Source organism: Calypte anna, chromosome 17 (genome assembly GCF_003957555.1).
Source record: "Calypte anna isolate BGI_N300 chromosome 17, bCalAnn1_v1.p, whole genome shotgun sequence".
Taxonomy (NCBI): domain Eukaryota; kingdom Metazoa; phylum Chordata; class Aves; order Apodiformes; family Trochilidae; genus Calypte; species Calypte anna.
Window position 1 is genome coordinate 544,718 of NC_044262.1, and position 14,108 is coordinate 558,825.

At 47.5% G+C, this 14,108-nt stretch overlaps 1 protein-coding gene across 1 annotated transcript in view; it reads right to left on the bottom strand.

Moving 5' to 3' along the window:
• CACNA1B (calcium voltage-gated channel subunit alpha1 B) overlaps window positions 1-14,108 on the bottom strand; it is a 199,011-nt gene that overhangs the window by 87,486 nt on the left and 97,417 nt on the right. The window contains 3 exon segments of the mRNA XM_030461487.1: window positions 6,511-6,720; window positions 10,489-10,578; window positions 13,488-13,544. Coding sequence (XP_030317347.1) covers window positions 6,511-6,720; window positions 10,489-10,578; window positions 13,488-13,544 — 357 coding nt within the window.

Sequence of the window (14,108 nt, forward strand, 5' to 3'; positions counted from 1 at the left end):
CATTTCCCTCTAGAGAAAAGATTAGGAAAAGAATTGAACTTCAAATGGAGGATGTTAATCCCACTGCTCAGCACAGCACAGAATGCTCTGGGATGCTGCAGCAGAGCAGATGCTACAGCAAAGTCCTGCTCTGTAATTTCAGTTTTACAATTCCAGGAATGCTAAAGGCAAGCTGGAGCCAAACTCTGTCAAAGGTGCCCACAGACAAAGGAAAACGGATGCAAAATGCAACAAGGAAAATTTCAAGTAATCCTGAATGCCAGGTGCTCCCACACCTGCAACATGTGGCTTCAGCTCCTGAGTTTGGGAAAGGGAGAAGAGGGAAGGAGGCTCCTTCCGAGCTGTGTGGATTCCACTGCATTCACTGCCTGGCACTCTGGGACTGTGGGTGGCCCAGCTCCATCTCACACTGATGCTTGCCTTTTGAAATTGAAAACTACAGTTTCCAAAAAAGAAAATGGGGTTTATAATTTTCAGTGAAAGACAGCATTGAAATATCACAGGCATACAACTGGCTGAAATCTAGGAAGCACTGACTAGATGAAGAAGATTCTAACAGTGCAGTGAGGAGCTATAGGGACATTTCTGCCAACACTGGCAATAGGAGAGGAAACACCAGGAGAGTTTCACATAATACCTACTGTCCTTGAAAATAGGTGCATATCATTAACAGAGACTATGAGGGAGAAAGATGACACATTTGAGGAAGAAGATGACGAAGTATGAGGTTTGCAGATTTCCCAGCCTTTTTCCTACCAAGAGGCAGACTCCACTGGCTGGGTCTCCATGTGGAACTCATATATTAACACCTGCACTATGCTGCCACTTCTCTTTCCTTTCCAACACCAAACACGACAGCTCACTGAGTGAATTGGTTTCCAACACATGGGATCCCAGAGTCAGGCTTTATCCACAGGCACAGGCAACCCCTGGCTGTACGAGTGCAGGTGTGAGAAAGGGACCAGGTGAGCCAAGGACAGGCATAAACTGAGATGGCTGACAAGTCCAGTAATATAAAAACACAGAGTATTAAAAAAAAACATGTAGTCAGTGCTATAGAAATGCCTTGCACGTAATTTAAAAGCTCACAATTGTGAACTAGTAAGGATGTTAAAATCCTTAAGTATTAATTGCTTGTCCTGTAAATCAGAAACTTAAACCTTGCTTCCAGGACAGATCCTGAACATCCATTCTTCACCTCGTGTACTTTGAAAATTATAAGAAACAGAAGGCAAAACTCTCCCAATAAAGCAGACACATCTTCTCTGGGACTGGAGGAATTTGTGCTGCTGCTGCTGTCCCTTACTGCAGTCACTACCTGGGGGGAAGCTTGCACCAACCTTTGTGCTGACGTTTGTCTTTCTCTTGCTGGGAACTCATCACTCCCATCTCTGGTTGCACACTCAGCAGAGCTCAGCAAGCTCCACAGTGCTTATTGGAACAACTTCAATGGAAAGTCTCCCTAGCACCAGGGTGGATGTCAGACCAGTGCTGTGGAACTGGTGGCCCTGTTTGGTTAGCAGACAAAATGTCAAATTGTACTGAGGGGTCGTAGACCAGTCCTACAGAAAGCATCACACAATCTCCTCCTGCTTCACATCTCAGGCTGGCAAGGAGATTCTTCTCCTCTGATCTATCCATCAGACTCACCTTTAAGAGGTACACTTCAGGTATGCCACATATTCTTTCACAGAATAACAAAAATATCAGATAGGGTTTTTTAAATTGTGATCTCAGTGTATTTTGTCAAGACTGTTGTCATCATTTCAAAAGGAGAAAAAGGAGAGAACCAAACAAGGATTAATGCTCAGACAACAATCCAGCAGAAATACAAATAAAACCCAGTTATCAACAAATGCAACTTCCCAGGATCAGACTGACACATCCTGCAAAAACACATGGAAAACCAGAATGTTACAGGAGAAAAAAAGCTAGCAAGTGTCCTCTCAAAGTAAAACAGAATCAAGAAATGTTGAGACACTCAGCACAGCCATGAAACAACTTCCTTCTGCTGCTCTTGAAAGAACCACCCAGCTTGTCCTGTCACAGCTGATGATTTCCATCTAGATCAGAGTTCCAATCAGGCAGCAGTAGCTTTATCTCAGCAGGTACCAGATGCTACAAATCATAACACAGTGAGGACAAGGGATGAAGGCAGGAAAATACAGACACAGTGAACTCCTTGAGCAGGAGGAATTGACTCAGAATGAATCAGCTCCTCCAGTGGACAGATCAGACACACGATTTCTTCTGACATGGCCCTGTCCAGATAATTGAAAATGCAATTTCATTGTTTGGACCTCCTGGTATTCAGACCCCACGTGTAATTTAATCTGCTATAAGCAGAAGCATTTTGTAATGTGATTGAAGGAAAAGAAGTTTGATACAAATACTCTTATTTAATTTCAAATTTGTGCTATTGGCAAAGGCCACGCCAGCGTTTTTTTGCCCCGTATGTTTGCATTAGATAGTTAGCAGCTCTTTTTTGTCAGTCACTCACAGATTAATTACATTTCTGTCCCGTCTCCAAGTCCAATGTCATTAGGAGCAGGTGCTGAGCCTGATGCTCTGGCTACGTCTCCTCCTCCTTCTCCTCACACATTAAACCAACCAAGAGCAGGACCTTGGCAAAGTACAACTTCCTCCTCTTGGACAAAGCAGACATGAAATGTTTGGCAGACATAAATAAATATACTCACTTCAGACAGCCTTTTCCTCAAAACTGCAAATGCTGCATATTTGTATCCAGAGGGAGCTGGCTATCTACTTCAAAGGCAAACACATCATCATCCAAAGAAGCCTAATTGCACCAAACACCCGGGTTCAGCATTGTGCAGCACACATGGAATATCTTCCCAGGCCATAATGGCTAAAACACTGTTTTCAAACATTGTGTTTATGAGAAGAGAGACATTCTGGATCTTGTTTTCAGACAGATACAATTTAAGACAGAGTAATTTAAGGATCATTCCAGTGTTCACTGGAGAAACAAGGAGAGAGCCACAGAGGAAGCCTGATGAGAGGGTTCTCAAGTGAAACCTTACTGACCCAGTCCTGAAACCTTCTCACCACGGTCCCTAAAGCCCACCAGGGATGGAGACAAGAGAGATCTGGTTCCAGCCTTTCCCCATGGCATCAGCCAGAGGCAGAGGAGACCACAACCACCTCCTCTTCTCTGGCATCCCAGAGCCCACAGATGCCTCCACACCAGGATTCCAACTCCTATTGCAGTTTGGCACTGGGGTCCTTTCCATACAGAGAGGGAAAAATCTCTGATCTAATCTGGGGATAATTATGTGGGGCACAAAGTGTGCCCTGAATTCATCATACCCCAAGAATTAAAATAATTTCTCATCAATTCTTTCAGTAGGACCAAAGAAAGCCCAAACCCCTCTCTGAAGCTCCTACAAGTTCCTTTTCCAAAGCAGTTGCAGCAATGTGCAATATCAAGCCAAGAAAACAAATCAGAACAATTCAAGAACAGCAAAAGAAAAGACCAAAGGGAAAAATAAATCAATGATGACCCCAAAGCTTTTACCAATCATTCTTTAAATAAAAATAATTTGTAATGTAATTAAACCTTTCCCCAGAGGAACAGGTATAACTGAATCAGAGGTGGCTGGGCAGAGATTCAGGGTTTAGCAGATCCTCACAGACTTTTGCTGCTGCTACAGTTCACAAAACTTCCCATCAGTTCATTTCTAAGCAGCTTCCATGCAGCAACATCTTTAGAATTGGCCACTTCCCTCTTGCTCCCCATCAGCCCAGCCAAGCCCTGCTCCTCCGTGGCAGAGTTCACTCATCAGGGATTAACTTTCAAGCCATTTTTAAGCTCTGTCACTCTTACAGTCTAAAGACTTTGCCAAGTATTTCCAGGAGCTGTTTAAAATCCCCTGGGTTTGTGATACCTTGTGCTGCCTCTGTCTAATGGATTTCTGCATAAATCTTGGGCAGAACAGGGCTTTCAAGGAGCACTCCTCGAGGGCTAAACCACCACCAGGCTGGCTCATAAAAGTGCAGAATTAACCAGGGCTTGGTGCATGCAGGAGGGAGAGGGGCCAAGGCCACTCTTACCATGACTCCAGCAACAGAACAACCAGCCAAATCCACACAAGGGCCCCCCTACCATAAGGTATAAAAATGTTCCCTACATTTGATATTAAACTTCTGCCTAGTAGGAAAAATTAGGCTATGGAAACTAGAGAATCCCCAGGAAATGAGGCAGAAACCTCGAGGTCACTGCCAACACCAGGACACACCTGGATATACTGCTGCATCTCATCATCCTGACAAGCTGGGAGGGTTAGGATGTATGGCACTCGTGTGATTTAGGAGGAGGAAGTTGTAGGGCTTTCCAGTGGGCAATTCTCAGAAGCTCTTTGTTCTAAAATTACACTAAAATAGGTTTCTTCTGAGAGTTTCCATTACACTAAGGCAGACCCGACACAATCCTCTGCAGAATGAGCCCACAGCACCTCTTTCTCTTGTCTTGGAGAAAACTACTTTGGAAAAAAAAATTATCTGGAGTATCTAAGAATTTCCATGACAACCATTCATTCTGCATCTTTGGCTTTTATCCTCTGTGTCACACTGGCTAATCTTGTATCGCTCCACTAAAAGACCCAGAGCTTGTGCCTATATGAGAACATCCACAAAAACTCCTCAGATATTTTGATTTTGTCTCAACCCTGTGCTGTCCCTCACAAATTACAGTGTCATTTCCAGCAGTGTTTTTCCATATCCACTGATACTTCTTTTAGTGGAGATGTACACCTGGAGATGTACCTTTCATTTGCCTATGAACATTAAGTTGAAGTTGCTGCCTCATGGATTTCTTCACGTTCTCTCAGAAAAGTTACTGAATAAGGTGCTCCTGAAATGAGTTCATTAATCTGAAACCTCTTTTTTTTTCTTTTTTTTTTTTTTTTTTTTTTGAGTTGAAAGACTTCAAGTGGGTATTTTTTTGCTAGACATTTAGTCCTAATTCAAGAGGAAATCCTAAACCTCAACCTTCTGATTACTCTGCCAATCTGGCTTATCATATCCTCTGTTAAATTTAGGAAATTAAGAAGCAAGACTGACTTGTCTATGTTGTCTGTTTATCTTTTCAGTCTAAGCCATAAAAAAAAGAAAACTAAATCCAGAGTTGAATGAAGTTTCTGTCCTTCTTATGCATCTCTCATCATAGCTCCAGCTACCTGGTGGTATTAAACATTTCAGCAAACAATAGGGAGTTTTTTGGAGTTAGAGAAGCCAGTGTTCTTGACCTTTTAGGTCTATTAAAAAAAGAAATCCTCAAAAGATTGCTTCTTTATAATAAGGTAGACTTGGGGATCTGGGGATAGAATTTAAGTATCTAATTTATATAGAAACCCAGAAATATCAGGTAGCTAACTATCTTTAATAACTTAGACTAAAATTATTAAGTTGGACTGCATGAAATTTTTTCTCCTAGTCTTCTGTTCCCTTGCTTCAGAAAAACTTGCAGTGTCACCATATTCTTACCTTACCAACTTCTTCAAGTTTTCCAGCTGAGTTGCAGCCTACAACCTTCATTAAAAGGAAAAAAAACCAAAACTCTGACCCTGACCTTCCACATCTTTTTAAAACAGGATTTGTGATCAACTTTGCAACCCCAGTGTCACGCCGTGATGCCTGAAGGCTCTGATTGCAGTTACTCATCACAGCACAAACAAGATGCAATTTTTAAGAAAAATTATACTTCAAAAGCACTTCTAAACTATCCAAAGCCTAAGCTGGAATAAAAGCTGGAATAAAAGCTTTAGCACAAATACAGTATAATTTTCTGTGTGGTATTATTCCTGTGGCTGTTGCACATATTCTCACAGAAGGGCACCATGACATCTCCTCCATCTAATCACACCACCATTAAGGAAGGAGTCACACAGCCAGCAAAGAAGGCACGATTATCAAAACGGACTTTCTGCAAAGTTGTCACCTTTTAAAGACTGTGGCAACAGCTGCTCTGACTGAAGAGAATTACACGTGATGGCATGGACAGACTCTTATGTCCCAGGCAGCAGATGCTGCTATCCCAGGGACACCAGAACTGGCACTCTGTCCACCACAGAAATCACCCATGGGTGCAGGTCAGCTGCAAAGTGGCAAAAATTCCACAGCTGTCTGGGCAGGTGGTGATCAGACAGAAACCTGCCTTTACCTGAGTGCAGACCCATCCTCCCTCATAAAATCTGCTCCAGAACAAATCCTCCTGCCACGTGACAAGAGTTAAATGTGACTGAATCTGAAGTTTCAGCTAACATTTAGGGTTAAACACCCATCTCAAACCAGTATAAAGTCCTGGTGGACTTATTCTGAATTGCTTGACTCAATTACTCTTGAATTAATAGAGCCAAAGCATTTCTGAGCCTCCTCAGGGGGCGGCACAGGAAGCTGAAAACCAGACCTCAAGGGGATGTGATAGCAGGGCTCTGAGGGATCAAAACTTCAAGACCTTGTTAGAAGAAAAGTCAAGTCCCTGGTACTCACACAGGGCAGTGGTGAGTTTCTCTGGCTGGTCGTAGTGCACCATGGCCACACAGAGGGTGTTGAGGGCCACCACGCAGAGGACAACCCAGTAGAAGCTCTGAGCTTTCACCATGCGGCGGATGAAGAACCGGAACATCTTCTCTTTCCTCCTGAAGTAGGATGAGCTCTCATTCTTCCCACTCTTCAGACTGGCACGGGCAAAAGGAGACCCTGGGACAGAAAAAAGAGTCACCACGCCACATCCCAGCAGGAAAAAGGCTGGAGGATCTTCCCAGGCACAGGGGCCCTCTCCCAAGCACCAGCAACACAGCTGAGCAAGAAAGCTGGGTACATGGAGCATGGGCTGAGCAAGGGCACCTTGCTTGCAATGACACTGGGAGGGATGAAAGTTGGGCGTTTAAAACTTCATGAATGAATGCCCAGCTCCACCATCGAAAGAAACTGGGCTTCCAACCTTCTGAAACATTCTTGAATGCCCCTTTAACTCATAACGTGTGGGATGGCAGATGACTGGGAGGACACCAGGCACAGTGGTATTTCTGCCCGTGGTGTGGAGCACATCCTCGTGGAGCTGGGTAGCAGGCACTGGCTTTCCTCTTGCCAATTCTCCCTGCTCCAAGGACCAGGCAAAGTCCCAGCCCTTACTGCTCTCCTGGTTTTACTCTCAGATGTCTTGCATTCCTACAGCAGAGGCCTCAATCTGCTTCCGTGCATATTCTGGGCACAGCTACTCATTTGTCTCAATTCTGCCTAGATCAGCTACATTTGGAGTCTGGACTGAGATCCTGGAAAAGAGTCAACTGTTTTAACAATAGGAAGCTGAGGGAAGAAATTGTTTCTAATGTGAGCTCTCTCCCTGCAGTAGCAGGCACTGCTGAAACCAGCGATGCAAAGGCAATCTCCGGCCAGGGCTGAGGCAGGAGAAATGGGCACACGTTGGTAACAAACCCCTGCGTCCCTGGGAAGCCCTCTGCAACATCCACAGACACTGTTGCAAGCAGGGCAAATCGTGATGGCCACAGGCTGTCCACTACCTGTGTCCTGCTGGGCTGGCACCCCTCAGAAATTGCTGGCAAACCTGGTTTGGAGATGGTTTGTGGCAAAGCAAAATGTCATGGAGAATCCCAGCTGGCAGGGCTGACCAGGACACCAGGTCCTGTCCTGGGCCAAGTATGGTGAGAGCAGGGGATATGCAGGGGCTGCTGCTGAAGGGGGCTGAGCTACATGAACAAACTGTTCCAGCTTGCAGCAGCCCCAGTTTTTGGGTGTGTTGGCTTGTTCCACACTTGGAGCAATCTCCCTGTTTCCTCCTGCAATAACAAAAACCCCAGCACCCACAGAAAGGATGAAGCACCCAGCTGTGACAGCAGTGGGTTCTCCAAGCCTCACAGCTGCACACGAGGATGCTTTGCCATCTCCCCAGGAGAAAGCAAGTTAAGCAAGTTCCCTGCTTCACTTCACATTTCTGCCACCCACCAACAGAACAAACTTCTTGAGAAAAAGCCCAGTGTGCCAGTTCTGTTAGGTGAATAATCCCCTCTTTGGCAGCGTAAAATAAAATAAATAAATAAAAAATTACAGTGCTTATCTGCTGCTTTAAGACACCAAAATGAACTACAGGTTAAGATATAGGCTGCATTGTATCATAGCAGGTTAAGGCCTCTCAGATATTCAAGCCAGTCTATCCTCTCAGATTTGCATGGGAACAGTCTAGTGTGGTTTTGTACCCTCTCTGCTGATCTTCCAGAAAAGAAAAGCAGCAGTATTTAAACTGATCTAAATGTAGAAAACACCCACTTCTCCAGACTTCTCTGTCTGGCAATCAAGACCCTGTCCAGTGTCTGGTACAGCATCAAGAGGGGAAGGCAGAAGGAGCTCTCATTTGCTGCTGACACTTCTTAGTGCAGAGAGGGAGAGGCTGAGAGTTGGGGCAAAAGGAAAGAATAGATGTTAAGAACAACTCCAGAGAATACACTGGCAAGTGTTTACCACTGTAGAGCTTTATAATGCAATTATAAGGCTCCTTGAGGTACTTGTGTTTGAATTAAAGTGCAACATATTCAGGCAATGGCCAGCAAGAGACCTGTCAAAGTCTCTACCACTCTGGTCTGCATCTTCACGTTGCACTCAGTAATTATATTGTTCCTTCTTCCACAGTCCTTATGCTCCCATCAGCAAGACATTGTAGGAAACCATCCAAAAAAACCTCTTCTCAAAAACATATTCGTTATGCATAATTGGCCATATGATTTGGCTGTTTGTGTTATGCAGAGTTTCAGCCTTTTCAGGAGCTTGCAGCAGTCTCTGCTTTACCCAGTTCTTCTTTTCTGCCTTATTTCCACAAACCAAAATAAAAAACACTTTTCCTAAGTGGGTGAACCACTCACAGAAGGTGGAAAGCACTGCTGTTTTTTTCCCCTGCCATATGCTCCCAAGACAGTTCCCAGCTCTGCATCAGATTATCCATGAGTCCAGATGCTCCATCATCCGTTGCCACCTGAAACACTGAATCCAAAGATCTGTTTGCGTGGCATGGGTGCCCAGAGCCTGGAGGGACTTGGATGTGAATGCAAAGACCTCATAATTATTGTAACCATGATCAAATGTTCCAAAAAATGGCCATTCCTTGTTATCCATGCAGGGATTCGAGCTGCCCAGAAAAACAGAACAACAAAAATGCACACGGGTGCTGCATTTTTGCCCTCTTTCAGCAACAAACCTCTCACAGAAGTGCCAGAAGTCACAAACCCTGCAGCCTGCTCATCCTGGGGGACTGTGGCAGCAAAACAGTGGGTGATGGTGTCAGCAATGTGCTGAGAAGCATTCCTTTCCTGCAACCAGGTCTTCATTTTAAGGGAAAAAAGCACCCAGCAGCAGCTGTAGTCTCTTAAAATGTTAATGACAAAATTCCAAAGAGCATTTGAGGCACTCATGCTTGCAAGGATATATGGACATGTACTCTCAGAAGTACTATTTGTGCTGCTGCTCTTCTGCATCCAGGATTTGCTGCTTTGTGGTAACTGGGGTGCCAAGACAGTTCTTTGGGAGATAATGAGAACATCTGCTGCTTCAGCAGCAAAACAGAAATCCAGCCTCAAACAACAGGGACAGGAATGAGCAGAAGAGCTAACTCCAGGCAGGCAGGAAGATGCCTCCCCAGGCAGCAAGTAAAAACCCACACTTGAAAAGTCTGTCTGCTGATGTCCAAAGAGCTCCCCTTGGCCAGGTTACTGTGTGCTCAGAACCTGAGAACCCAGACCTGCTCCTGTCTCTCCACCTGACAACATCTTCAGAGGGACCAGCTCTCTACTGGTTGCACTGCAGAACAAGAAGTCCCTCTGTATCCCAACACTGTCTCAATCTCCAGGGCTGAAGATCCCAAATTTGGACCATCCAAGCTGCACCCTGCAGGATGCCATACCCTCCTTTGGAGGGATTCAGCTACCTGCATGCACACAAGTGTTTATCTCCATATCTGGCTTTAGAAACGTGGTGAATTGCTTTAAAGACATTTTTCCAAGGCAAGAATGAGATAAATCAGGGCCACCACCCTAATTTGCCCACACAGCAAAGGCTGCAAGCCCACAAACTGTGCCTCAGTGGCAGACGTGGCTTAAATGTCCACTTCCTCTCCTCCCCACAACAGATGATGCTCAGCAGCATCATTTGATGTTTTGGGGCTTCGTTAGCCCAAATGATCATGCTCCAAGCAGCCCCACAGCCTGGCCCAAACACTGCAAGGGTTCTCCGAGCATTCCACCAGGGATCTTTTAATGGGTGCAGCATGCAGTAGCTGAGCAGGACAGCATGGGGAGAGGGTGAAGCCACAAAGCCATTTGCTTTGGTAAGTTGAATGCTGCTGCAGGAACAGTGACAATTCTCCTCCTTGAACCTGCAGCTTCTGGAGCAAGAGCTGCTCAGAGGAAACATGGCATGAACAGGTTTTGGTGGAGCTCTGAATGCGAAGCCAGTACTCACCAACGGAGCAAATGTCTGTGAAATGGTCCTCACCTTCTTCAGCATGAATCAGGTCATTTTTGCTCTTCTTTATTGCAGCTCTTTTCAACACTGTGTGCAAATTAAAGAGAAAATTCCCTGTGAGCATTCGGAGTGGATTCTCTCTCCCCCTCCCCCTTCACTCTCCAGGACCAGCATTTACTTCCCAGTGCCAGCTTCAAGCTCTCACATAAAGGGAAGCTGGACCAAATCAGGCAACCTAGAGCCTTGCAGGGCCTCCACGTGCTTCAGTGCCTGGGTCATTTATTTATTAACCTTCTAGACCTTGCAAGGTTTGCCAGCCCCAAGCCTGCACACTTACACCTCACCCCAGCAGAGGCAGGAGGGGGGCAGTCACTGCAGCTGCTGGACCTTTTAGCAGAGCAGGAAGGCTGGGCAGGGACACTGAATCTCTCTGAGCCCCCGTGGGTTAGGAGATGAGTGCTTCTAGCCATTAAAAACATTAATGCTGTTTACAGTGTGCACCATTAAGAAGTTGGCGTTCACGGTGCTCGGATACAGTTTATCACAGAGCAATGCCTTAAGGAGCAGAAATGCCATGTCGAAAGCAAGGGCCACAAATCAGTGAACATCATCTTAATAGCACCCACTGTACAATTCCTTCCCTCCAGGGATGTCATAACTCCTTGAAAACACGCTTTGTTCAACAGCATCCTTTGTGGGGAGGGCAAACACCACCGCACCGTTTGACTCGACAAGGAAAGAGAAGTGCAGCCTAAGGCTGGGAGAGGTTCTGCACTGTCCACCCAGTGCACCAGGGGCAAAGGCAGGAACAGCCACAGATGCTGCTCCCACCACCACCTACCTGCAAACCCTGGAGAACTGGCAGGAAAAGGTACGTTGGTACAGTTTTGAGACAGCTTCAAGACACACAGTAACTAAGCACCGTTTGCTATCAGCAGTAAGACACCCCACGGTGTGGTGATACGTACTGTTCAGTAGGCACACACAGCAAAGCCACTCACTCTGCAGCGACTGCCCAGGGGGGGGAGGTTTGCAGGAGAAGATCCCCTCACTCTACAGGAATTTCCCTGCCTTGACAGAGAAACAGATGTGCTTCTTCCTCCGCAGCTAAGGCAGAGCGTGAGTGCTGCTGTCACTTCAAGGAAACACCCAGAACATCACCCAGGTTTGGAGAGACTCGCAGAGGAGAGGAAGCTCTGAACCTGTGATCTGGATCCAAGTTTTGGCAAATAACCTCTTTGTCTCTTGTCTTTCCCACCCAGCAGTAGGCTGAATCCTCAGTACCAGCAGTGCCAGCTCTGGGGTCCTTCAGGCTGCATCTGTCCCAGTACACTCCAGCATGTCCAGGGCCATCTCCAGCACTGGAACATGACCAGCCCTGGGAGTGAAACTTTACAATGCACCCTGGCATGAATTGTGCGCTGTCTTCTTTCTCTTCTCACCCACCTAACACCTGCATTTGTTTAGCATTTAGGTCATGCCACCTCTCCAAGCCCCTTGTCTGCTATGACCCTCTGGTTTGGGGACTAAGATAATGCTAGTTGTAATTATCATATTCTTGACTATGAGAGTGTTGAACCCCTGGCCCAGGGTGCCCCCAGAATCTGTGGCTGCCCCATCCCTGGCAATGTTGAAGGTTGGATGGGGCTTGGAGCAACCTGGGCTGGGGGAGGTGTTCCTGACCATGGCAGGGACATGGGGTGGGATGGGATGATCTTGGAGGTCCCTTCTGACCCAAAACCATTCTATGATTTGATGATAATTTAGCAGCATAGATGTGGGCTGCTCTGCACCCGTTGGCTTCAAGGCTGGGAATATCAACAGGCTATCCTGAGTATACCTGGGTCTTTATTCCATGTCCTGTCCCCCCTCTTCAACACTCAGATTTCCAGACTACTCCTTCCAGACGCTCACTTCAGCTCAAGCCTAACAGCCCTGGCTGCACCCATGTGCTGAACCAACTTCCCCAGCTCACACATACCCACGTACCCACACGAAGAATCACCAAGCACACCTCAGCCCTGACCTCCTGCAGCCCCAGCTCTTCCATCCCCAAGTCCCTCCTGGAGCACAGGTCACCAAGCCGACCCAGCTGGTCCAGCTGCCTGATGGTCCCAGGAGCCACGTGGCTCGGAGCAAGGGGCAAAACCACCCAGAGAACCATCAGTGGGGACCTGGGCACAGGGAGGGCTGCGGGGGAGAAGCTCTGCCCCGCTGTGCCACCTGAGCCCCTGGTGATTTTGCAATCCACTCACTGTTGTAGCTGCTGCCGCTGCTAGTCTCTGCCGCTGCCGTGCCTTGGTGGATCGGCCCTTCCGAGGCGGCCCTCCCTGACAGTGAACGGGAGGAGAAAAACAAAAGAGGAGGGAGAGGGAGGGGAGGGGAAAGGAGGAGACATGGGAGGACGAAAGATGGTCAGAAAAGGGAGAGGGAAGAATCTTTCAACTGAACTTTGTCTGCCTCTCACACCCTAAAGAGCTGATGGGTCTGGGGGGCACAGGGAGAGCGGGGTCCCTGTCCGAAGCTCGGTCCCTCCAGCTGTCCTGCAGCGCTAGGGTCACTCCTTGGAAGGTAGGATCACCACACCCTGTTATGTCTTACTGCTTACAGGTAACAGGGGTCTCAGTCTCTTTGTCAAATCCGTTCAGTAACCTCGGTTCAGAGCCCTGCCTTCTCCCGGTCTCTGCTTTCCTCTCCTGCAGCCTTCACCCCCGCCCCAGCCCAGCCCAGGCTGACGGCTGAGCCCGGCACACTGCGGGCACAGGGCCTGAGTGACCCCAAGGGCAGAGCCCCAGCCCAGCCTGGGGCATCACAGAACTGCTCGGCAGCCACCTCCAACCTCAGAAAGGCCCCGTAGGGAAGAACAGGGACTCTTTAGCCCGGCTTCAGAAAAGCACAGGCGCCAGAGCGTTCCTCACACCCCCCGGCTGCACGGCGGCATTCGGCAGGTGAGCCTCTGGTGTCACGGGAGCAAATTCCACAGCAAAAGGACCTACCGTCCAGAGGAGATTTCTCTTCTGCATTCTTGTCTTCCTCTGCCAGCATGACCTCCTCTGTAAAAGGAAAACCAGACACGGTTCAGCCTCAGATTTATCCCCTTCCCGCTCCACAGCCAGCAGAGCTGGATGGAGCAGGCGCCTGTGCCAGCTGCCACCAGCATCACCTCACCGTGTCACCCCATTAGACCATGTCGTTGGAGGGAAGGATGGCTCAGAGAGACATGTTTCTTACCCTGGCCCCTTTTGCACAGGGAGGAGAAGAGCAGAGAAGCCACTGGGAGGCTGCATCCCTTCCTCCCTGGTCTTTCTCTTGGCAATGAACCACCCACTCCAGTTTCTTTACCCAGCTATGTGATGAGCAAGAACCTTCCTTCAGACCCAAGCAAGACCACAGGGCTCCACAAGCCAAAGGATGATGATCCCTCATGCTCAGCCATGTCAGAGAGACATTTGGGGGCTGAAGGACGCTCTACACCCATTACTGCTCTTCTGCCTCCATCAACAAAATGAGGAGTTAAACCCCAGGGGAAGGGAATCTCTGTCTCATGGCACAGAGTAAGACAAGCAGATCTGGCTGCTGCACATCACAGTGGACAGAATGTCACCAAATATCTACTG